This window comes from Chanodichthys erythropterus, chromosome 15 (genome assembly GCF_024489055.1).
Source record: "Chanodichthys erythropterus isolate Z2021 chromosome 15, ASM2448905v1, whole genome shotgun sequence".
Lineage (NCBI taxonomy): Eukaryota > Metazoa > Chordata > Actinopteri > Cypriniformes > Xenocyprididae > Chanodichthys > Chanodichthys erythropterus.
In genome coordinates this window covers 1,863,734-1,889,718 of record NC_090235.1, presented here as the reverse complement: position 1 = coordinate 1,889,718, position 25,985 = coordinate 1,863,734, and the positions used below count along the sequence as shown (strand labels likewise).

The 25,985-nt window shown below is 34.2% G+C and overlaps 1 protein-coding gene across 1 annotated transcript in view; it reads right to left on the bottom strand.

Moving 5' to 3' along the window:
• kcnh8 (potassium voltage-gated channel, subfamily H (eag-related), member 8) overlaps positions 1-25,985 on the bottom strand; it is a 78,302-nt gene that overhangs the window by 35,121 nt on the left and 17,196 nt on the right. Inside the window, exons 2-6 of the mRNA XM_067361640.1 lie at positions 21,141-21,374; positions 16,088-16,219; positions 6,936-7,066; positions 6,598-6,832; positions 5,624-5,781 (exon numbers count right to left, since the gene is read on the bottom strand). Coding sequence (XP_067217741.1) covers positions 5,624-5,781; positions 6,598-6,832; positions 6,936-7,066; positions 16,088-16,219; positions 21,141-21,374 — 890 coding nt within the window. The remainder of the gene's footprint in view (positions 1-5,623; positions 5,782-6,597; positions 6,833-6,935; positions 7,067-16,087; positions 16,220-21,140; positions 21,375-25,985) is intronic.

Below are 25,985 nucleotides of genomic sequence, written 5' to 3'. Positions count from 1 at the left end.
ATACAAGAGGAGCAGAGGTGCAATCTGTAATTGGAACAGATTTAAGAGAACATCTCAGAGACAACGAGGTCTGTATTACAGCGGCACTCAAATAGAGTCCACTGCTTTTCACTCTCCTCCTCTTAATAAGCCTCAGTGGATTTCAAGCGCTCTTTTGTTGTGTTTCGCCATACAGAGGGATGCAGGGTTTCATTACTGCATGTGTCATCACTGTAAGTGTGTGTGTCCAAGTGGCACTGATCGATTCCGCCAGTCTGAATTGGCCAGAAAAGCTGACTGTCTTTTTCTGTGAATTAAAATTAGGAGCCTATGACCCTTGGTTTTGTATAGGAGTCATCAGAGGCAGTGTTAGCCAATTTTAGAGTCTGTTATACATCTTTATTTGTACCCAGGATCACTCATTAAAAGTTCTACATCCATGATGTCATCAAAAGGACTTCACGGTCACCACTCAGGGTCAGCCAGCAGAGTGCCGCTGCTCAATATTTTGTTTTACACTTAAGAGCAAAACAAATCACTGAGCTAAATACAGTGCCAGAGGGGCTAAAAAAATAAATATCTGGAAGTCCAAAAGTGCTCATGACGGTTCAAGCAAGACCAGATGGAATCTTAAATCTTTTACTGTTAATTGGAGGAAGCTATTCTACAGAAAATTGATCTCAACAGGGTGAAATGCGCTGAGAGTACTACATTATTATATGTTTACATATATGGCAGACACTTACATATGGCAGTGAGCTTACATTGCATTCAGGGCATAAAGTACATACATTTTTTCAGTTCATGCTTTCCTGGAAATCATGACCTGCTGTTTGAGCTACAGAAATGCTTTTTGCAGCATTGCATTTTGGTAGAAGTCAGGCCAGAGTGGGGCTTATTTTCAGCCTGAGATTTTAAACAAAGCATGATGTGCAGTTTGTGTATTGGATTACCAAACTTGATCCAAAGCAATTGCAAAACCAGACCCAATTGCATTCCTGGAAGATTTTAATTAAGCAAGGCAAGGCAAGGGCTTAATTTGTAATTTGGTAATTTGGTAACACTTTATTTTAAAGTGCCGTAGTTACATGTTACTACATGTTCTTACTATAGTAATAACAGTAAATTATGCATAATTACAAGTAACTAACCCTAAACCAAACCCTTACCCTAACTGTAACTCTATAGTAAGTACATGTAGTTAATTAATAGTACTCTGTACTAATTTGAGTACTTACAATGTAACTACGGCACTGTAAAATAAAGTGTAACCATTAATTTAAATTACTTTTTTTCCCTTATTAAAATAGTTTATAGAATGTATATCACCAAAATACAACCAAGCCACAGAACTATGTTTATCTTTTTTAAAACATGGAATGCAGGGTAAGACACTTCTAGAACAAGAAATCATGTTATAAGTTCTGAACATAGCTTATGTTATGTTCTTATGGGTTGAAGTGTGAATTGTTTTAGCAGTGTCCCAGAAATGATCTCTCATAACATTTGTTTGGTTTATTTATTTTTGCGGTATCTTCATGAATCTAAAAAAACATGACGCGAAAGAGAGCTCAGTTCAGTCTGGTTTTCTGTGCGCACACAGTTAGCCGCCTCTCAGACATCAGCACTCAAGTACTGCATTGAGCTCTCTTTCACGTCTTCTCACCCTTGAATGGACATATATACACAAAATTATGTCAAAATGTCAGTTTTGGCAAGTATTCACGTAAACACAATCGGTTTTGTCTTAAGGGAACGTAAACATTTGGGAGAATATCGGATGTGTATCAGTGTACTGTATCTGTGCATTCAGCCTTAAAGTGACAGTAGCCTAATAAAATGCTGCTGTACATCATTGATGTTAATCAAACAACAAAAGAAAAAGAGAAAATCACTCAATCCTTATTATTATTCTTATTAAGGCTATTACTTTATACAAATAAATATGTCTGCTTGAAAAAATACACCGTTGGCTCAAGACTTATTACTTATAAAGATAAATTAAACTCAAATATATATATATATATATATATATATATTATATATATATATATATATTATATATATATATATATATATTATATATATATATATATATATATATATATATATATATATATATATTATATATATATATATATATATATATATATATATATATATATATATATATATATATATATATATATATATATATATATATATATATATATATATATATATATATATATATATATATATATATATATATATATATATATATATATATATATATATATATATATATATATATATATATATATAGAGAGAGAGAGAGAGAGAGAGAGAGAGAGAGAGAGAGAGAGAGAGAGAGAGAGAGAAAAAAAACAAATTAAACAGCATATATATATAGAGAGAGAGAAAAAAACAACCATATTAAACAGCATAAAACATGATTAGGCTAGCTTTTAAAATTTTTATTATGTATTATTTTGGGGTATTATTATTTTTCTAAGTGAAAACTCAATGCATTAATGCATATATATATATATTCATAACATTTCAAGCTCTACTTAACATTTCTAGTGTATGCAACACAAAAATGTAAATTAAAAGGTGAAGTGTATGCATAAAGTAAATGAAAAAATGTAAGTAACATAAACCTGCATTGAAACCAAGTAAACCTAACATAAATTTATGAAATATAATATAATTTGATGTATTTGTGAGCTGCGTGATATGCAAATATTCTTTCCAGCCAATGAGCGAAGCTGGAGGTTTTTTGAAGTGTAATGTGGTGAAGACAGTGAGAACTCTGTCAGGTAAGCTGTCTTTAAAGAAAATTAAGTAAAATATTAGAGTTTGACTATTTAAATATTCATAAACATTCGTTTATTGTGTTAGTGGGGTGTAACATTACTCCTAAACCGGAAGCGCAACACAACATTTTCTGAAGTTTGATGTGGTGAAGATGGAGAAAAGAGGTAAGCTAAAGTTTAGCTTTATATTAACGAAGTAAAACATTAGATTTTGACTTTTTTAACATTCATTAACACACATTTATTGTGTTAGTGGGGTGTATTCGTAAACTGGAAGCACAACACTTTTCTGAAGCGCAATATGGTGACGATTGTGAAAGGAGGTAAGCTAAAGCTTCGCTTTATATTAACAAAATAAAATGCAAGTTTGCCATTTAATGTCAACTTGTTTATTTCATTTGTAGTCACTGGGGATTTGTTAAACTTATATTTTGAATTGCTATGAATCCTCAACAATCAGAAACATGTTACTTATGAATACTTTGCAACTAGTTCTGTACATGGAATTATGCACATGAAACCGGTTTGCACGCGAGTATATATATATATTTTTTTTATAAATGTGCGTGCTTCCATTGAACGTATTGTTGAGTGCTTAAATGCAGTGTTTGTATTCATGAAGACTGCTTAAGATAAAAGTATCGAGTTTACACTAATGCATATGCATTAATGCATTGAGTTTTCACTTAGAAAAATAATAATACCCCAAAATAATACATAATAAAAATTTTAAAAGCTAGCCTAATCATGTTTTATGCTGTTTAATATGGTTGTTTTTTTCTCTCTCCATCTTTCCAGTGTGAACAGTTGTTGTGCAACTTGGAGGTAACAATTTTTGTTAATTTCACACTTGACTATTAATTTTTTTTGACAAATTGGCTTTGTTAAAATAAAAGGTTCACCTGGCATATTTTCTGCATTTTGGGTGATTTGTCTGCTTTAAAGGCATCATATTTTTCTCAGTCAGTTTAAATATAAAAGCTTGTATGTATCCATCTTGAAAATTAACTTTTTTGTTTCATGTACTTTTCAGACCAAACCTGTCTGCTGAAATACTCAGAGAAGTTGATTCAGTGTTTAATGGTTTACCTTTCTAAAAATGCTGATAATCTCATCAGGCATTACCAGGTGAGTGTCTGGAATACATTGAAAGCTATACATATGGCATTGGTATTTAAACCTGGTCTTGGGGACCCAAGAAGTCTCCCTTATTTAACACACCTGCACAAACGCATTCTTTTACAGAGCACTCACGCCATACGCCTCCACCTTATTTTTACAGTTTAATGCTGATATTCTTCTCATTATTTTCCTATAGTGGCTAATAAATCAGAAGTCTCACACATTCACAAAAAACACCTTACCTGCGTGTTGAAAAATAAGGTGGATAGACTAAACACGTAATACGTATGTGCATGCCATCACCGTTTTCACAGATTTTCACATGGTGACCTAAAGGAAATGGAACAGCACACACCCTGAGGATTATCACAAAGGTGGCTTCATGGATGATCCTTTAGAGACTGGAACTTTCTTTTGGTCAAATTGTCACTTTTTTCAGAAGTACTACAGTCATGATTTTTGGTTTTAGACTGTTTAAGTTGCTGTTTCCAGAGTAGTGTTGCAATCTATCAGAAAACCTAAAATGCTTTATTTTTGTAATAATTTTACTAATTGTGTGAAAACCTTTTGTTGAAATGCTGTCCAAAAATGAAGTAAATTGCTCTGTTTTGTGCTTATTGTATGTTTTGTACTTATTTTAAGAAATTGAATGTTCTAGAGCAGTACAATAAGTTTTATTCAATAGCTCAAATTTAAATTTTAAGTAGGTTCAACTCAATTAACTGTCTTTTTTTAATGTAAATTTGCTTAAATGTTAAGTTAGCACAACTTGCTATTGCTTGGTAAATTCAACTTGTGTTTTTTAGTAAAGAATGTTGAGTAAACAAATATATTTAAGTACCTATAACAAAGGTTTTCTTGTTAGTTTTACATAAATTTGCTTTTACTTAAAAAGTGTGATGCAAAAATATATATGCATATATATTTTAAGTAAATCCAACACCATTTTTTCAGTGTGAAGAATGTTGTTTGCAAGTTTGTAATAAAGAAACTATATTATTTATTGAAAAGAAGACCATGTTAGACTAACTAGACTAAAACTAAATTGCAGTCATAGTCAAAAGATGACTTGAACGAAATCAAAATTGTGTTCATTGTTTTCTGTGTGCCTTCGTTCCCTTTGTTCCCATTTCTCATTTTTGTCATGGTTACTCATTAGTTGACTGATTAGTCCCCACCTGTGCCTTTTTTTCTTTCTTAGTTACTCTGTATGTATAGCCCTCAGTTTGAGATGTTCTTTGTCCGTTCTTTTATGTCTAGTGTTGCTTCAGTGTGTAGTTATTTTACGGCCTCCTGCATTATCCTGTTCTTCTGCATGTTTGTTATTTTGTTTGAAGAGTTAATAAAAGTGTCTACTGCAAATAGATCCTGCCTAAACTACTCTCTTTCTGCAACCATCACTGTGACAACTCTAGAATGCCGGCATATGGTGCTTATTTGTATTCATGAAAATGTTTTCTTTATATAAAAATGTCCACATCGTAGTTGTGCTAGCTGTGCTCACAGGTATCTGAAAACATTATCAAATTAGCCAAAATACATGAAACAAAAAAACACGCCAATTCTGCAGTTTTCTGCTGGCACAGATTCTCTGTGTGCCTGCTTTTTTGCAAAATCATGTAAATGTTGTAAATCTAAATTGCATCTGAAAGTTGTGAAAAAATTCCAACAGATTTTTCCCCTGATACATTCGTTATCATTTTTTTAATATATGCATTACTCACCACGCTGACTTTGAAAGCGTACAGGAGATCAAAGGGCAGAGCAGCAACCAGGTCGATGATAAACCAGGTGGTCATGTAATGGATGCAGATCTGCCGCGCATCGAAGATCACCTGCCCCGACTTACTCACGTACGTGGTGCGGAAACTGAACACGATGTCTAAAGCGACAGACAGAGTCAGCGTCTTCAAAAAATACCATCAGCATAATATCAATGAACGTCAGTGTCCATTGAAGCATTTACAACAGCAAAAAAATGCTTTTCTGCCTGCTATATATCAAGTGGAGTGTTATCACAGACTAACAACAGGAAAATGAAAAATTAATACGCTGTCACCAAATCTGAACACAAGCTGTATTAAATAGAGGCCTTATCAGAATCACAAGAAACAGTGTTAGAAGGACAAGACAAAAAATGCTTGCATTACAGTTCATCCTGCTATTGTATTAAACTCAAATCAATAACTTACTACATGTATTTTACTTTTCAACCTTATGGAATTAACATCCTTTACATCTCATGTTGTTCTAAAATTGCAAACAAAAACATCTATTTACCTAAAAAAGATGCAGGAAAAAGACAAAAATTGAGGAAAACATGGAGCATGTGTGTTCCTTGTAAGGGTGAGTTCAGGTAAAACTACAAGAGATCAATCATGGAGAGAAATTCAAATGGCAGATGACTTAAAAATAGCATATTATTTCATTTGTTTCTACCCTTTCAATTCCAATTGTTTTTCTTAATAGCAGGAAACTGAAGGAGAATGATATGCTGCCTTGTGGCAACTCTGTATGTACCACAGAGAGTTAATGGAACAGCCTCATTTAAAGACTTGATTATAAATCACGTGTAAAGATATAGATGTGATAAAGCAAAGATAATCTCATAAATCATAATCATGCTCACAATGAAAAACATACAATGTAATTGACCAACTAAAAATATATGTCAAAGATCAAAATTGGATTCTCTTACCAATGATGAAGAGAATCTCGACGGCAATGTCCGTGACGGTGGTGCTACGTGTCAAGTCTTGATCACCAATAAAACAAACATTGTACGGCACAGTCACCGCAACATAGAATGTAGCCAGAAGGATTAACCAATCCCAGCCGGCTTTGAAGGTGCTGAAGTGGAGAAGAATGAACTTGGACTTCTTGGCATCAGCGACCTTATATTCAGGGAGAGCTGGTGGATCTCCAAACACATTCTAAAAAGATAGATAGCAATTATGGTAGAGAAACTGGTTCTGTTTTATCTTTTGTTTAGTTTTTTTTTATTTTTCTATATCTTCAGTATTTGAATGGTCTCACCTTGTTAAGTTTGATTTTACTCTTTTTTTGACGGTTGTGCAGGTGTCCTGAAATGTGGTACAGAACTGTGCTAGAACGCAGCCGAGTGGAGCCAAATGGAGACCCGCCCTTGACCTTCTCGCGGCGGCACTCTGAGGAAAGGTTGGACGGTTGTTATGAAAGTCAAGGGCAATGTGAAATACAATCCATCAAGAAATAAAAAAATACTGCACAAAATTAATTCCACTAATACATAAAAACAAAGAACACGACACATACTGAGGTAATTTACTTTTTACTTTTTAAAATGTAATAAAATGTGTTAATATCCGAACAACTCAACCTTTGTAGCATTGCATTGACATGAGCTTGTATTATATGATACTTGAGGTAAGACTCTAAAAAATGGGGCAATGTTCTTCTAATATATGGTCAAGTAACAAAGAAAAATCTAAACCATCATCCCCTAACAACTTGCATTCTTGCTCCAAAATTGTTATGTACCAGCAAAAATTGGTGAAAATAAATGTAGCTTATAATTCAGAGTTTTTTTGCAGCTTTGTGAAGAAAAGCAGAGATTTTCTATCAATACTTCCATGCAAATAGCGCTTGCCACTATTATTGAGTGCAGTTTTACTCAAAATGGCCTGTTTTCCTTCTATTGCCCTCCATACTGCTGTTACACAAAAGCTGGTGTGAAACAAGAATAACTTCCTTTATGCTGGTGACCTGCTTTACACCAGTGGTTTCCACTAGTAGGGGCTCTGCTGCCAGAATGTTTTCATTCCCATATTGAAAACATTGGTTTCAATTGATCAAGTGACTGCTAAATACTGCAGTAGGTTTGTTTGATTTAGTCTTTGAGGTCTTGAGGTAAAACAGTCTGTCAAGTGGACATCCTAGACTAGAGCTGGAAGTTTACATTAAATGGTTTGACAAATGCAGGTTTCCTTTCCTGTCGTGATGCATTTTCAACTGAAACACTTTCTGTGTAGATGTAAAGCCAGACCTCCTATCTGAAAACCCAAAACATTGCTGCTAAGATGCTGATAGTAAATAGATAAATAAATACATTTTATGGATTACTATATCTTGAACAACTTGAATCTAAAATCCCCAAACTTTGCTGACAAGCTGCTGAAAAAAATAGAATAAAAATATGCATTACTATAACCTGAACAACTTAATCCAAATACCAAAAACTTTGCTACTAAGTTGCTTTAAAAAAATTAATTTAATAAAATAAAACACTCTGAAATACTATAACTTGACATTTGCTGAAACCAACACCAAATGAAAGCAGTTAAAAGTAAGTAAAAGCTGGTGAGGTCAATGGACAAATAATTCTCTTCTGAAATAACTTTGGAGCAGGGTGCGAACTACGGGGGAGATAGGGGGAGCTCGGCTCCCCTTAATAAGACATGGGCTCCCCTGAAATTCTGGGGGGTCTCAAAAAATATTGACAATGTGTTATTTTGACGTGCAATTTTAGTTTTGTGTAATGTGATCACCATGGATTGTTTTGTGTAAAATTGCAAAAATATATTGTTCCTGTGAACTCAAAGACAGCCTTATTGTTTATAGACTATTTGTGGGTGGCTGTTTGTTGTTTCACCTATCAATTCGTCTAGATAATGTATAATAGGGTAAATCCTGTATAGTGCTTGCATAAAGCAAGTAGTGTACACAGTCGTAGCTGTTATGTATCTTTGTAACTTCATGAAATCGCATCAACCCCCCCTTATAAAAAAAAGGGCTTCCCTAAAGTCCACATTATAGTTCGAACACTGCTTTGGAGCAAATAAGAATGAATCCATGTTTACATTTTGCATTCATTTTCTTTCCCAATCAACATAAAGAATGTGCTTTGACTGTGTAAAAATAAAAATGAATCAGGCAAAAAGTGCCAAAAGGAGTTGTAGTGCAATGGTTACAGTGGTAGAGACAGAGACAAAAACATATGAAATGTGTGGAGTCTCTGTGGATACTGACCATGAATGTATGTATGCGTAGCGTGTAGCATTTTTAAATCAGCCAGCTGAGGAAACAAGCAGACAGCTAGGCTGCCAGTCTCAATCGCCGAGGGCAACAGGGGAAAAATGTCACTCATTGCAACCCTGGCGAACAAGGTACCAAGGGAAACCAAAGCAGGAGTAGGAAAAAGACTGAAGGGATAGAGTGATAGACAGACAGAGAGAGAGAAACATGGGTTGAGAAAGAGAGAGAAAGCTGGGAAGCTGGTTATTAGAGAGGGATAGAGATCACTTCAGCCTGCAGGGCTGGAGGAGGAGAGGGGCGACAGAAACTCATCCATAAAAGGCTGTAGTCAGCAGGGAGTCCAGCGGGCATAACACTTATTATAGATCCTAATAAATGAACTCCCAATTTACTAGCAGCACAGGTCACGAGAAACACAGAGAAGGAGAGAGAGAGGGAAAGGAACAAAAGGCGAAAGTGTGAAAAGAAAAGAAAAAGATGAGGACGGACATAGTTGCACTGGGATTCCCTGCTCTGTGCGGTTTCCTTTGCTGCTTGAGGCCAATATCTGATCTAGGTTCTCAGTCACACAATAAACATACTGTATATTTTTCATCACACCTTACCTTAACGAGACAAGCACAAAAAAGTATCATCTGAGGTTTTTTCTTACACTATAGAAATGTTTCAGCACGTGGAAATAGAAACTTCCTTTTTACTCTCACTAGTTTAATTTGTCTAGTAACAATGTTTAACCATATATATATATATATATATATATATATATATATATATATATATATATATATATATATATATATATATATATATATATATATATATATATATATATATATATATATATATATATATATATATATACACACACAAACACAGAAGAAATCTGTCATTTCTTAAAGTCATTTCCACCATAACTCAAATTGTGGGTTGTATTTAACAGCATTCTGTATTGGTTTACACTGGTAACCAAGTACACTAAAACTTGATAAAACTTTTAGTAAAACAATGTTTTTTGTGATGAAAATGACACCACATCAGAATCATAATTTGTGCAAATTTTCTTTATATTTTTTCTAGGACTGTCAATGTTAACGCGTTAATGCATGCGATTAATTCAAAATCCTTAATGCGTTAAAATAATTTGATGCATTTAACGCAAAAAAAAAAATTTATGGAAACATGCTGATTATATCAGAGATGGCAGAGAGAATTATTCATTCCAGTGTCTGTTTCGCTTTAAAACACAAACTCTCCGTCATATTCTGTCATTGTATCTGAAGAGCACAAGCCCTCCCACATCGTGCTGTTCCTGTCTGAACGGAACATTGAAACATCCCACTGCTGTATGGCCAGATTATATGAAAACTATGTTCCTCGGATGGATAAAGCAAACCAGCTTCTAACTATGAAAGTATTGATGGATGAGGATTGCAATCAAAGTAAAGATGATTGCGGTGACGTACAGAAGCACATGTGAGACTGTTTTATTGATGGACAAACAAATCATGTATGAGCGCTCTCGATGCACTGATCGATTGCACACTGTATTTACGCAAAGACACATTTCAGTACATTCATGTTGTTTTCACACACATTCAGGATAATGTTTGGATTTGTCTTGTGTATGTTGCTGTGTACTTTAGTATATATGCAGCTCAAGACAGTTGGTTTAGGTTTTTTTGGCATCTCCACATGTGGTCCTGTTCAGTATCGCAACTTGACTTGCCTAAAATGTAAACAAGCTCTTTGCTGTTGCACAGACTATACACTGTGAATTCTGAAACGTTTTTTTGCTGTGATTTTTTTTTTGGGTGCTTTGGTGTACTTAAATGTATTAAAAGTGCCCTCGAATGAAAAATTTAATTTATCTTGGCATAATTAAATAACAAGAGTTCAGTACATGGAAATGACATACAGTGAGTCTCAAACTTCATTGTTTCCTCCTTCTTATATAAATCTCATTTGTTTAAAAGACCTCTGAAGAACAGGCGAATCTCAACATAACACCGACTGTTACGTAACAGTCGGGGTGTACGCCCCCAATATTTGCATATGCCATCTCATGTTCAATGCATTACACAAGGGCAGCCAGTATTAACATCTGGATCTGTGCACAGCTGAATCATCAGACTAGGTAAGCAAGCAAAGACAATAGCAAAAAATTGCAGATGGAGCAATAATAACGGTCATGATCCATGATATCATGACATTTTTAGTGATATTTGTAAATTGTCTTTCTAAATGTTTCGTTAGCATGTTGCTAATGTACTGTTAAATGTGGTTAAAGTTACCATCGTTTCTTACTGTATTCACGGAGACAAGAGCCGTCGCTATTTTCATTTTTAAACACTTGCAGTCTGTATAATTCATAAACACAACTTCATTCTTTATAAAGCTCTCCAAAAGTGTAGCATTAGCCGTTAGCCACGGAGCACAGCCTCAAATTAATTCAGAATCAATGTAAACAAAATAACAGTATACAATACTAACATAATCCGACACATGCATTCAGCATGCATGACGAACACTTTGTAAAGATCCATTTGAGGGTTATATTAGCTGTGTAAACTTTGTTTAGGCACTGTTTAAGGCAAGCATGAGCTCAGTGGGCGGGGAGCGTCAGCATTTAAAGGGGCCACACAGCATAAATCGGCTCATATTTAATGATGCCCCAAAATAGGCAGTTAAAAAAATTAATAAAAAAAAAAAATCTATGGGGTATTTTGAGCTGAAACTTCACAGACACATTCAGGAGACACCTTAGACTTATATTACATCTTGTAAAAAAACGTTCGATGGCACCTTTAATTATATGAAATCATATCATTTGGTTATTTGGTGTCCTTTTTTGGAAAGATATCAAAAATTTACCTTGAAAAAAGCAAAATACAGTTTTGTGAAAATCACACTTCAATCTGATGGTTTACTTTGCTGGATATAGGCAATGATGGCAAAATGGACGTGTTAAACAAGATAAGTGGCATATGCTTAATTTCACGATAAGTGTGCGATTAATCGCAATTAAGGGTGCGTGATTAAAAAAAAAAATCTATTGACAGCCCTAATTTTTTCCATTGTTACGTCACATGTGATAAGTGTTACTTGTGTTTTGGAGTGGTGTTTATTTTTTTCTCTTTGCTTTCACTTTCAGCAGGTTGGTGTGGGTATTTAATTGGCTCGTTCAGCTGTCAAACTTGGAGACACATAGTGACGACAACACATGTTTCCACCAATGAGGGCAGGCTATGTGAGTATAAAAGAGCGCACCTGCGTGGGAAGCTATTTTTTTTTTCTTTGTTTGATTCATGCTTTTGCACCTGTTGTTAACGCTTGCCCTGTATTATCTTGAATATTGATAGTGTTTATGGTAAACTCTGTGTTCTTTGATACCTTAGTTTATGATGGCTCATTTGTTTTTGTTTTTTTGCTGTAAAAAAAAACATAAAATGATGTTTCTAATCAGGGAAAAGAAAAAGGATGGTAAGATATCACGTGATATACATATGCCACACTGAGGTTTCAATTATGTTAGAACACTAGGTTAATGACACATGCTACCCCTTGCATTTTTGGTTTCTAGTGAGAGTAGTTTCTTTAGGGCTTATAGTACACTAAAGATTTATTTTCTTTTAATTGGGTTTGTGAATATTAAGTTAGTTTAGATTTTTTCTTTAGTAAGAATGGTTATTTTTTTATTTCTTTGATTTAGCACGGTCCAAGCTCTTTTCTCTTTTTGCCATTCTTTTTTTTAATTATAATTTTTGATTGGTACAGAGTTGTAAATTTATGTAAATGTGTATTGTGTTTTCTCCCATTATTCTTTATAATAAATGCTGATACTTTACCTTATTTAAACTTGTTTGTGTGATTGCTTCCCAGTACATACACAGTGTTTTATTTATTATTTTTAATGTTGCACCTCAATTTCCCCTAGACCTAGGGTTTGTAACATCCATTATAAATAATAAGATTTAGAGTGCACAGCATAAATAAGTACACCCACTCTGAACAAATACAAAAGATGTATTTTCTTTATGATTACTAATACAATTCATGGAAAGATGGCAAAACTAAAATGTATTAAACATATACATAATAAAAACTGAGAAATATATGTCATTAATAGCCATAAAATAAGTAAATTAGCCAATTTTGTTTAAATTAAGGATTGCAGAAATGAGTACATCCTAGATTTAATTCAACAAATGTATAATATTTTAGCACTTAGTATGCCCTCCATAATTTCGAATATACTGCTCTAACCCTTGTTGGCACACAGTGTACAAGTTCATTACAAATTGTCACATCTGTCCTGTTTAACCTCTGAATGATGAGCTCCTTAAATGCCCTGATCTTTAATCGGGAGTGTTGCTCAACTACAGAATCCCCCACAGGTGCTCAACAGTGTTAAGATTGAATGCAATTCATGTCCACAGAAGGTTTTTCACCTTAGGAGAATGCATATCCTCATAGCCATGTTGAAAAAATGCCCAACAATGCAGGGAATGAGGAAAGGGAAACAACTTTTGCATCAGGTTTGTGTATTAAATTACACAGTGGTGTGGGAATTCATGACAGCATTGATAAAGCACAACTCCCTCACACCTTCAGCATTCATACATCCCTATATAAGAGCTTTATATCACTGAACTTTACTGTGGGAACCAGGCACTTCTCACTGTATTCCTCCTCTAGTAACACCATAACATTTTGGATGCTGTTCAATCCAAAATGATTGATTTGGTCTAATGAGACCAGAGTATTGATTCCCAGAATCTATATTTTGTAAATAAAGGCTTTGGAAATGGCTAACTAACTTTATTGTTCTTTGGCTACAGTAGGTAATTCCAGTGAGAACAACAACCATGCATGTAATTTCTGCAGGCTGCATCTTACTCTGAGAGATAAACAGTCACTCTTTTCATAGCTTTTGCTGGCTCTGAGACACTCGCTTGGTATTTCTCCTGCTCTTTGTCTAGTAAAAACATCCCTCATCACTAAATGAAAGTTTAAAATGAAGGCCTGATTATTTCAGGGGCCTTGTCACAAGTCCATTGTTCTTGAACTTCTTTGTTACTTTTGCTATATTTTCACACTTAAAACAATGATTTGGTAATCCTCTTGTACCAATGTCCTCTTTTGTGCTAAGAAATAAGTCTCCTGACAGTTCTCTCCCATGTGGTTCCATTGCTGTCAACATTAAGTCAGAGAATGATTCAGTGGGCTACTTAACACTTAATTGTCAATAAATTACTTCTCTTTAAATGTTTTGGTTCAACATACTAACCTGTTGAGCAAACATTGCCTTAAACTTACACCAGAAATTTTTTATTTCATTTTATTTAGTAACTTTTAGGAGGGTGTACTCATTTTTGCTACACAACATTTTATCACCTTGATAAGAAAATCTTATTTTCCTGAATAATTTTGACATGTTTCTTTGGTAATAGGTTGTTTGTGGTTACGTGGTTCTGGTGACGCGCAAAATTCCGTGTGAAAAGTCCTTTCTACGGAAGAGGATTAGGGCCAAGCAGTAATAAAAAAGTAAAACCATCTCGAGATTAAAGTTGTTAAAATTTGAGAAAAACTCCTTACATTTCGAGAAAAAAGTCGAAATAAAATGTTGAGAATAAACTAGTTAAATTTCGAGAAAAAAGTCTAGATAAAATGTTGAGAATAAAGTCATTAAATCACGAGAACAAAGTCGTTAAATTATGAGAACAAATTCGTAATTAAATGAATTAGTTCTTGTAATTTAAAGACTTTTCTCATAATTTAATATTTATTCTCAACATTTTATCTCGACTTTTTACTCGAAATTTAACAACATTTTTCTCATAATTTAACGAATTTGTTCTCGTAATTTAACGACTTTTTTCTTGTAATTTAATGAGTTTATTCTCAACATTTTATGAATTGAAAGACTTCATTGCCATCGAGGAGGTAGATATAGAGGATATAAAGCTGCCGTCACGCCGCGCTCAGTTCTAGTCTGGGTTTGTATATATCGCGCTGCCTTTCTGCTAGTGAAGTTAGGGCAGTATTTTGATTTTTTGTTGTGATTGTGAAAAATGTCGCCATTGTAGGTCATTTATGCTGAATCGAGAATTGCATCAGGAGCTCACATCATCGTTCAGTGAAAAAAACTGGACGTGTAATACAATTTTCGCCTTTTCTACTTGTAAAAACACACTAAAGCAGGCTGAGGAGGTGACGGCCGGCGACGTATATATCAAATGTAATGTCACTGATTGAATCCACTCCCTATTACTCAATAAAATAATCACATTGCTGAGTGTTGTTGAAAGTTTTGTATTTTGTTTTGGTGTAATAATTAAAATTACATTTGCGAGTATGACTCTCACTTGGCTTGTGAATGAGTATAACCTGCACACAGCCACTTCAAAACTGTTCACAAGCTTCTATGGGTTTGATTTTGGTTGTCATTTTTTGTCATATATAAAAAAAAGTGTGTCGGTGAAGTGAAGTGAAAACATCAAATTACCATTCAATGGAATAAAATATCTTCTCTTCCCTGCAAACAATACCATGAAGAATGTGAATATTTAAGTCAAAAACAAATTGGTAAGCAGGTATCCATATTAATTTCAGTATCAGCAGACGCAAAGCGCTATAAAAGGTGACAACTTTTAAAGTTAAAAAACTATATAAGTTATGTAAACAATAAAAGCTCCTTGTGGGTTCTCGGTTTTATTGATTTTAGCAACCATAAACAACGCAAAACATACGAATTCTGAGTTTTTGATAGGATTCTTATATAGAAAAATCAGTCCCTGCCCTCCAGCCTCATTTCGCGTGCAGAAGTGACGTCATATGGAAACAACCTATTGATTAAGCAGACTTGATGGAACATTATCTCTCTAAAGAACCCTAACATGTCTTCTTAGTAATTGAGTAATTGCTGACTTTCAGAAGTTTCAGAGGGGGTGTACTCATTTATGCTGTGCACTGTATATAATATATATATAAATGTAATATGTATGTACACACATATATTGTGTAAACTCTTTTATGTTAATTTGATAGCATTAATAAAAAGGCATTTAACCCCTAAAAAACTAAAATAAGTAAACATAAATGATGGTAGAAAAAAAGTTAAAATGATTTAATAAAAATCCATGCATGCACACAGACACCATCCATTGTGTACTAACCGTCTTTCTTCTCCTCAAGTATAGATTTGGCTTTGGTGTCTGTGACGTCTTTAAAAGAGGCGAGGAAAAGGACAACATCTCCTTTCTCGTTCTTGATAGGCACAATATCCAGCAGACACCAGAACACACTACCTGCAGTAGAATTGAGAGAGGCAACATACATAAACATACACGGTCTTAAGGATGTAAGAGAAGTTTGTGGTGGCATAAAAAGTGCTGCTGCTACCTATTAGCCACATGTAAATTTAAATCACGTCAACATCAAACTCATCACCAACTGTATTTACTTTCTTAATGCACATTCCTGGAGTTATTTTCAATGGTTCACCAGCGCACATTATTCCAAAGAAAAATACATTTGTCTTCATAATCAAAATCAAAACTTGTTCAACCTCTGAAATGTCTTTCCTTTTCTAAAAAAGTCTCTAATGCCACTCTGGCTATTGGATAATGTCAACCATTAACTACTTGAGCACTATTTTAACAAACTTGCATCTAATTCTGCATCCAATTCTAATTCCCTGCCTTTTTAAATTAGATATGCTGTTTCACGTGGGAATATGTCAGATTATAGAAGTAAACTAAGTTGCAATTCACAGTGACTTTAAATAGTATGGGTGGAGGGAAAAAAATCAATTCACATATGAATCTTCTACCCATTTCATCAAAAATTGATTTTCTAAAGTGTTACACTTCTTTAACATTGCAGTACTATTTAAAGATATTGACATGTTAGAGTGTTATTAATCAGAATAAGCCATGGAAAAAAGACTCAATGCGGTGCTCACGCTGATGGACACACAGCCAAATCGCAAGGACAGAAGCCGCCTTTAAGATGCATGCGATCACGAATTTAGTTCTTGTTCAAAGCTTATTGCACTTGCATGATCAAATAGACACACAATTATGTCAAAATGCCCATAGTGTGGATTATGTTCATACACATAGTCTGTTATGTCCTACGTGAATGTAAACAGAGAAAATCGGATATGTAACGGTATATTAAATCTGTGCATTCATTCTTAAAGGGACAGTAGCCTCATAAAATGTTGCCATCTGTTTTATTTATGTTAATTAAAAAAAGAAAATCACTCACTGCTTTTGATTGAATCACTTTTTGACTGAAGCACACAAATTTTTGTTTAGACTCTTTGTGTTTCGTAATCATCTGCCTTAGTCATTTGTTGTCACGGACACTAATTATGTTCAGCTGTTCACTCATCGACCACCATTATTATCACCAATATATTCAGTTCTGTTTTCAGTCTAGCTGTCCGGTGTTGTCTATGTATAGCGGTGTTTTGCTTGAGGTACTTCATGTGGATTTAAAGGGTTAGTACACCCAAAAATGACATTTCTGTCATTAATTACTCAGCCTCATGTCATTCCACACCTGTAAGACCTTTCTTCATCTTTGGAACACAAATTAAGATAGTTTTGACAAAATTCCGAGGGCATCTGATCCACACATAGGCAGCAACGTCATTGCACCTTTTGACGTCCAGAAAGGTAGTGAAAACCTTAATGTTATGAAGCGACAAGAAAACTTTTTGTATGCAAAAACAAAACAAAAATAATGACTTTATTCAACAATTTGAACCATTGTCATACGTAGTAAATTAAGTGCAGGCTTCCTTGTTTACATCCGAATGCCGGCTCATAATTGACATTGTGCTTCTCACGTGTTCAGCTTCGGCCAATACTGAGTTGGCGTTCGGATGTAAACAAGGAAGCCTGCTCTGAGTTTACTATGTATGACAATGGTTCAAACTGTTGAATAAAGTTGTTATTTTTGCTTTGTTTTTGCACACAAAAAGTATTCTTGTCGCTTGTGTTCCGAAGATGAACGAAGGTCTTACAGGTGTGGAACGACATGAGGGTGAGTAATTAATGACAGAAATTTCATTTTTGGGTGAACTAACCCTTTAACCCGTGGCTATTATTAAATACTATTTCAACTGTTCATCTTCATCTTCATGTCTTCGTATTCAGCTCAACTGTGAAAGTCCTATTGTTTGTAATATGCTTATTTGTTTCTATTTTTAATAGGGCTGCAACAACTAAATCAATAAAATCAATAATGAAAATTGTTGACAATGAATGTCATTATCGATTAGTCGCATCTGTCCACCATGCATGGAAAACTTCCACCATTCGTGTCAAATTACAGCACTGAATACTGCATTTCTATGGGCAAAATGCATCTAAAAATAGTGGAGGAATCAAAGTGAGCTGCTGTGGCAAAGGTATGTTATCCATGCTGCCCAAAACATGAGAATTCTTTATTTTAAGCTAATGCATTAGCGTAACGTTTAACGTAACGTTTGTTTAACGTAACGTTTGTTTGAAGGACAGCATTGGGCAGAATGTGGAATAGTGTGTTTTGTCAATGAAATAAAATAAGAAAGAAAATTGGTCTTTTTATTGGATTAATTGACTAATCGAAGAAATAATCAGCCAAATCTATTATCAAAATAATAATTAGTTGCAGCCCTAATTTTTAAAGGGTTAGTTCACCCAAAAATGAAAATTCTGTCATTTATTACTCATCCTCATGCCGTTTCACACCCGTAAAACCTTCGTTAATCTTTGGAACACAAATTATAATATTTTAGTTGAAATCCAATGGCTCCGTGAGGCCTTCATAGGGAGCACATTTCCTCTCTCAAGATCCATTAATGTACTAAAAACATATTTAAATCAGTTCATGTGAGTACAGTAGCTCAATATTAATATTATAAAGCGATGAGAATATTTTTGGTGCACCAAAAAAAATGATGGCCAATTTCAAAACAATGCTTCAGGAAGCTTCGGAGCGTTATGAATCAGTGTGTCGAATCGGCTATTCGGAGTCACGTGATTTCAGCCGTTGGCAGTTTGATCCGAATCATGATTCGATACACTGAATAATTGTGCTCTGATGCTTCCTGAAGCAGTGTTTTGAAATCGGCCATCACTAAATAAGTCGTTATTTTGGGGGTTTTTTGGCGCACCAAAAATATTCTCGTCGCTTTATAATATTAATATTGAACCACTGTATGTTTTTAGTACCTTTATGGATATTGAGAGAGGAAATGTCATTGCTCCCTATGCAGGCCTCACGGAGCCATCGGATTTGTGTTCCGAAGATTAACGAAGGTCTTACGGATGTGGAACAGCATGAGTAATAAATGACAGAATTTTCATTTTTGGGTGATCTAACCCTTTAATATCAAAAACAAAATAAAATTTCCTGCCTTGCTTTATTACAGAAGACTGTCAGTCATGTGTGTAATGATTGCAGTCAGCTTAAATGGCATTTGTTTTATAATACTGTGTTGACTAAAATTATAAGAAAAACTAAATAAATTTCAAGGTTCGCATTTAATTCAGTGGGATTTTTTTCTTCATTTAACTGTCTACCGTAGTCAAATTTAGTAACGTACTGTAGTAACATAAAACAGTAAACTAGAATCAAATCTTTGCATATCAAATCGAAATTAGATTCAAAATCGAGAATCGATTTTTTTAATCTAATTATAACTTCAAGAATCGATTTGAATCGAATCCACACCCCTATTAAATAGCAATTCTGAAACTAGTTCATTTAAATGCTACCACAGGAAGCACATCTTTTGCTTACTTGGTAAAACATTACTTCCAGTCTATTTAAAGTGCTAAAAAACCTGAAACAAAAAAAGACCAGCACATCCAAAAAGAACAGCACCATTATAGTATCCAATTCCTATGTAGGTGTGTGTGTGAATGCTTGTTTGTCAGTCTGTATTGAGCGGTGTGGGTGTGAAACAGGGCATTTATATGTGTGCTTAGTTGTGTGTGTGTGTGCGTCTGTCTGTGTGTTTCTCTCTTCACCAGTAGCCGTTACTGGAAGCCTCTAGGGGAATTCCGTCTGATTGCTCACAGCTGGAGAAGTCTTTGTCAAATCTCTCATTTCCTCATGAAAAAGCCTCACCATTATGGAGAAGAAAAGGGGGATGAAATAATAACGCTCTCTAGAACAAGTGCACTGGAGATGTTCCATTCAATATAGAACAAAGGGGGAGAGGAGAATGAGCACAAGGAAAAAGGTACAGCGAGGTGTTAAAACCTGGCAGCAGCATTTGATCTAAAACCTTAGCAAACTAAATGATATTTGATATATGTTATGATACAATACAATATAATATGGAGCAGGAGGAATATAACAAATATAAAAAATGTATATTTAAAAAATATTTAAAATTATTAATATTATATACATATAATATAAAAATATTTGTGTACATTACACTTACAGAAATGTACCACGGTGGTGTCATGGTACAGTGATGTCGCAGTTCATATGGCACTTTGATATATACCATGGTATTGCTGAATAATTGATTACCATAATCATAAAACATTGCGTGTATAGGTACTACTCAAAAATACAGTATCTATGGTAGTACTTTTTTATAGTAAAAATCCAGTGAAAGGAGAAATACATCCATTCTCCAAGCACTAAATTTACCATTAGAGCCCCTTGAATGGAAGACATGTGTGGAATGTATGCCAACCTGGATATCATATTAAGGAAAATTAATCCTAAAATTTTCATTTGTAAAGTTGATAGCATTGTGTAGTATGACATTCTTCTCATGTCATTGTAAATTCCACAAATAAACTTGCACACCTGCTGGACTTTAGTTTGTAATCCGACTTTAGAGTCTCTCTGGTGCTTTTGGCCAGCCAACTCTAATAAAACCATCTGCTTCTATCAATGGCTAGAGATTTCTCTTTGTAAAGGTGTGATGTAATACCTCCATGTGCTATTACTAGTGATGGATGAGATCAACCATCCATGTATTATTACTGGTCTACTTTCACAGTGGAACTACTTCTAATGAGTTTTACAGAGATGAAGAAACACTGCAAATAAAACTCAACCTGCCCAGGTCCGAAAATAAATATCTAGAAACCAAAACGTGGCAAAATGCACTCTCTACACTGGTTGTTTTTACATGTAGGCCGTCCCCAGCTTTGCAGCAACATCACCAACAGCAAAATGCATCATTTAACATTATATTTTTCTCACCACTCTTTTTGTAGAACATTATCTCCTCCTTGAGCTCGCTCCGTTCCTCGAGCGCAGAGTCCACGTGAAGAATGATGTGCTCGTTGGTCTCCGGCCCATACAGAAACTTGCATGCGCAGCTCTGCTGCATGACCTCGGTTCGAGCAAATCCAGTGAGCTCACAGAAGCCATCCGAACAGTACACGATCGGGAAGCCTTTGGACACTTGTGCATTGGCCAGGATGAAGTTGCTGTCTGTTCCAAACACAAACATCAAGCAAAAATATTAGTCTACTAATGTTTATCGTGACCAGTTATTCCATTAATAAATTTTAACTAGATGCTCCCATAAGATTTTAATATGTTTTTACCAGAGGCCATGTTGGCACAAATTTCTCATCAGCAAGAGACATAGCTCTGCTATGTTCACTGAAACAGATTTCACCTTGTTTCTTTCCATTTTAACTTTTAATCTCTTGAAACAGAACCTGTAACAAAAGCTTCCTGCAAAGTTTAGCTCCAACCCTGATCAAACACAACTGAACCAGCTAATTACTAATTACTAATAATCTTCAGGAGCACTTGATAACTACAGGCCGTGTTGGATCAATGTTGGATCTTAACTCTGCAGGTAGGTAGATCTCCAGGAACAGGATTGGCCACCCCTAAAGTATAACTGAAGCTGATGCAGCTTTGTCAAAACATCGGAGCAAAACAACTGAAAGCTTCAAATTGATTTGATTATAAAAAAGAAAAAGAAAAAAAAGATTCTGATTATACAAGAAAGCTGTAATTTCTGCCCCCCAAAATGGTCATTGTAGATATACTGTATATACAGTACCTGTCAAAAGATTGTAAACATTACATTTTTTTTTTTTTACATTTTTTTTAAATAAATCTCTCATGCTCTCCAAGGCTGCATTTATTTAATCAAAAATACAGTAAAAACAGTAATATTAAATGTTAAGCAGCAAAAACTGTTTTCAACATTGATAATAATAATAATAAATGTTTCTTGAGCAGCAAATCGGCATATTAGAATGATTTCTGAAGAATCATGTGACACTGAAGACTGGAGTAATGATGCTGAAAATTCAGCTGTGTCATCACAGGAATAAATGAATTTTTTAATTTATTAAAATAGAAAACAATTATTTTAAATTGTAATAATATTTCACAATATTACTGTTTTTACTGTATTTTTGATTAAATAAAAGCAGCTTTGGTGAGCATGAGACCTCGTTTCCTAAATTTTGAAAGTCTCTAATGCTCACCAAGGCTGCATTTATTTGATCGAAATACAGAAAAAAACAGTAATATTCTGAATTTAAAATAACGGTTTTTATTTTAATATACATTTTAAAATGTAATTCATTCATGTGATACTTTGCTATCACATTATCCTTCATAAATCATTCTAATATGCTGGTGTTGGGGCTCAATAAACATTTCTTATTATGATCAATGTAGGAAACAGTTGGAAACCATTACACATTTTTTTTAGGATTCTTTGATGAATATAAAGTAAAAAAAAAAAAAAAATTATTTGATTCTTTACTGTCACTTTTGATCAATTTAATGCAACCTTGCTGAATAAAAATGGTACATTTAATTTGAAATAAATAAATATATAGTCACATGACCTTGCATGCCATGTCTTAGACAGAAAGCTTCAACAGCTGTACATGTGAAAGGCTTTGTTTTGTTATTTCATCGCATAACCAATTTCCTGCCTGGATAATTTTTTTGTATTCTGACTAGTTTTATTGTTTTACCCTGTCATTGTGTCAAAACAGATTAATAGCATCCACGCATCATAAATGAATACCGCAACACTGCCTTGTAAACATTTCTCGAAGGACAGCTCGTGAGCCTCGTCCCTGAATCCCCAGACTAACGCACATGAGCATTATAAAATGCTGGCATTTATGAGAAGCGTTCACGTGGCGAGACGACAGACATTTGGTGCAGAACAACTTTACTGAGCCTTGTTCTGCACACATAAGCAAAAGTAAAGTTAGGCTCTCATTTATAACATTGTACGTGTTGGGGGGGGTCAGACCCAGAAAGATGAGAAAAAAGATGATGAGAGAGAATTAATAGCAAATAAAAGAAAGAAAGATGTACATGGCAGGGAAAAGAGAGAGAGACAGAAAGGGAGATCAAAGAAAAAGGTGCAAAATACAGAGGGGAAGAGTAAATTAAAAAAGAGAGTAACAATTTTTAAGTGCTGGTTGGTTGACTGCCACAAGTTAGACTGGTTGTGGGAAGTTCTTTATCAAAGCACAACATATCGGCACCAAATCAGTAACAGGCCAATATCAGTAATAATCAAGCACTAAATTAAATGTATCACAATAGATTATGATGAAGGGTGTATTACCTTAAAGGAAGACCTATTATGCCCCTTCACAAAGTCTTCATTTAGTTTTTGGGGTCTACTAGAATAGATTTTCATGCTTAAATGTTCAAAAAACACATTTTTCATGTTTTACATTATTGCAGCACCTCTCGAGTCTATTTAGCTCCTGTCTCTATGAAACCTCTCCTTCCGAAAAACCTAATGTGCTCTGATTGGTCGGCTGGAGTGTTGTAATTGGTCATATGCTTCGAGAGCATTTCAGAAATGTCACACCCTTTACAGGGTTCACACACATTTCTACCAATAAATTTCCACGACTTTTCCATGAATCAAATATTCATGACCTAATGTTCTATGAAACGTCTGTGTATCAATGTAAAATAAGAATAAAAATCTATGTTCAAATGTCAAATCACAGCGTATCTTAACTAATTAACGACAAGATATATAGTTTAATACAAAAGAAACGCTGACACACCAGTAAGTCCCTAGCAACAGATTAACATGCATCAATGGGAGGCAATGATGTTTAAAAAAAAAAAAAAAAAAAACACCGACTAACTTTACAAGGTTGTGGGGCTAGAGACTTTTGGAATACAAAATTTGGTAACTAAGAAGATTTAAAGACAGCTTTGCCTCCCAGTCCTACTTATCATTAATCTCTTTGGAAAACCATCAATCATCAACAAGATAACATCCCTATTTAAATTCCCCAAAAACAGTAGAGTTTATATATTCATTTCTGCAATTTACACCTATACAAACTGCAACTGCCAGACATTACCCCATGCCAGGGTCAGAAATAAACTTTTCCAATATGGCGCCCCTTGCAATTGAATTCCAGGGGCATTTTATTTATTTATAAGTGCAATTTTTTACGATTATCTGTGTTGTCGTTTGTCAAATATTTAACTTTAAACAATTACTTAAGTCAATATAGACTGTAGACTGCAACTATAGAACATATAGACTGTTATCAATAGCATTTTAGCATTAACAAAAGGCTAGGCAAGGCAATTTTATTTGTAAAGCACATTTCATACACAATGGTAATTCAAAGTGCTTTACATAAAGAAGAGTCAAATACATAATAATAAAAATTGAACGCAAAAGAAATAGAAATAACAGTGAAAACAGAATTTCGCTATCTGGATGGAAGAGCTAGGAAGTTTCAGGGAGTTTTTTGTTGTCCGTCAGAGCGGATCTAAATGGATCTTCCTCATAAAGACATCTTTACACTGCAAAGGTGGAACAGAATCTGCACCTGAAATAGCATAAATGTTTATATACACACGGTTTAATGTTATAAAAATTATAAAATTAACAGGAGCCATTTTTGTCAATTAATGCTTTTGATATTGTAATAATGATTATTAATGTTGATTAATAGATACATAAATATTTTTGTGTTTGGGGAAACTGAACGTCATATTCTGGCTACAAAAATAAAACAATCTTAGAACCATTTATGAATTATTTTAATGTTTTTTTACACATTAGAAAAAGAAGACTTCATTTGATCTTACTGGCATGATGAATAAATTATATAAACTGGAATAAACTATATACAGAGGGAGCAGAGACGGGACTGATTGTGAAGCTAAGCGCGAGTTTAAGCGCTCTCACAAACACTCCTGTTAAAATCACGGAAGCTGATGACACTGCGACATGAATCTCTTACATCCAATCTACACTTTGTTGTTTATTATGGTAAAATTTGCTAGTTTCAGTCAGAATTCAGACAGAGCGTGCACACTGAACGAAACTCTTCGATTCAGCGATGACTAATCTGAACGCTTCTGATTGGCCATCACGCTTGACAGAAATGCGTGATTGGTTATATGCGGCAGTCGAATAAACAAAGTATGTTTACGAAGTTTCAAAGTTTGTTTAACCAATATTATCACTTAAAAATATATTCTATTTAGGGCTGTCAAACGATTAATCGTGATTAATTGCATACAAAATAAAAGTTTGAGTTTGCCTAATATATGTGGGTGTACTGTGTGTAATTATTATGTATATATAAATACAAACACATTCATGTATATATTTGAGAAATATTTTCAAGTATATGTATTGTTATATAATATATATTATTTATAAATAAAAATATTTTGTACATAAATAACATTTCTCTTAAATATATACATTAATTTGTGTATTAATTTATGTATACATATTAATTACACACAGTACACCCACATATATTATGCAAACTAAAACGTTTATTTTGTAATTCTATTTTGAAACAAATTTCCATGACTTTTCCAAAACTTTCTGGTTTATTTATTTTTCCAAAATTTTCCAGACCTGGAAATCGCCGTTTTAAAATACCATGACTTTTCCAGGTTTTTCATGACCTTAGGAACCCTATCATAACCGCAAGTTTCAACACTAGTTACGCAACTCGTCCAGGTCTTGTGCCTTTTTTGCATAAGCCCTGGGTGGGAATTATTTTGTGTCATCTACACTATATTGCCAAAAGTTTTGGGATGCCTGCC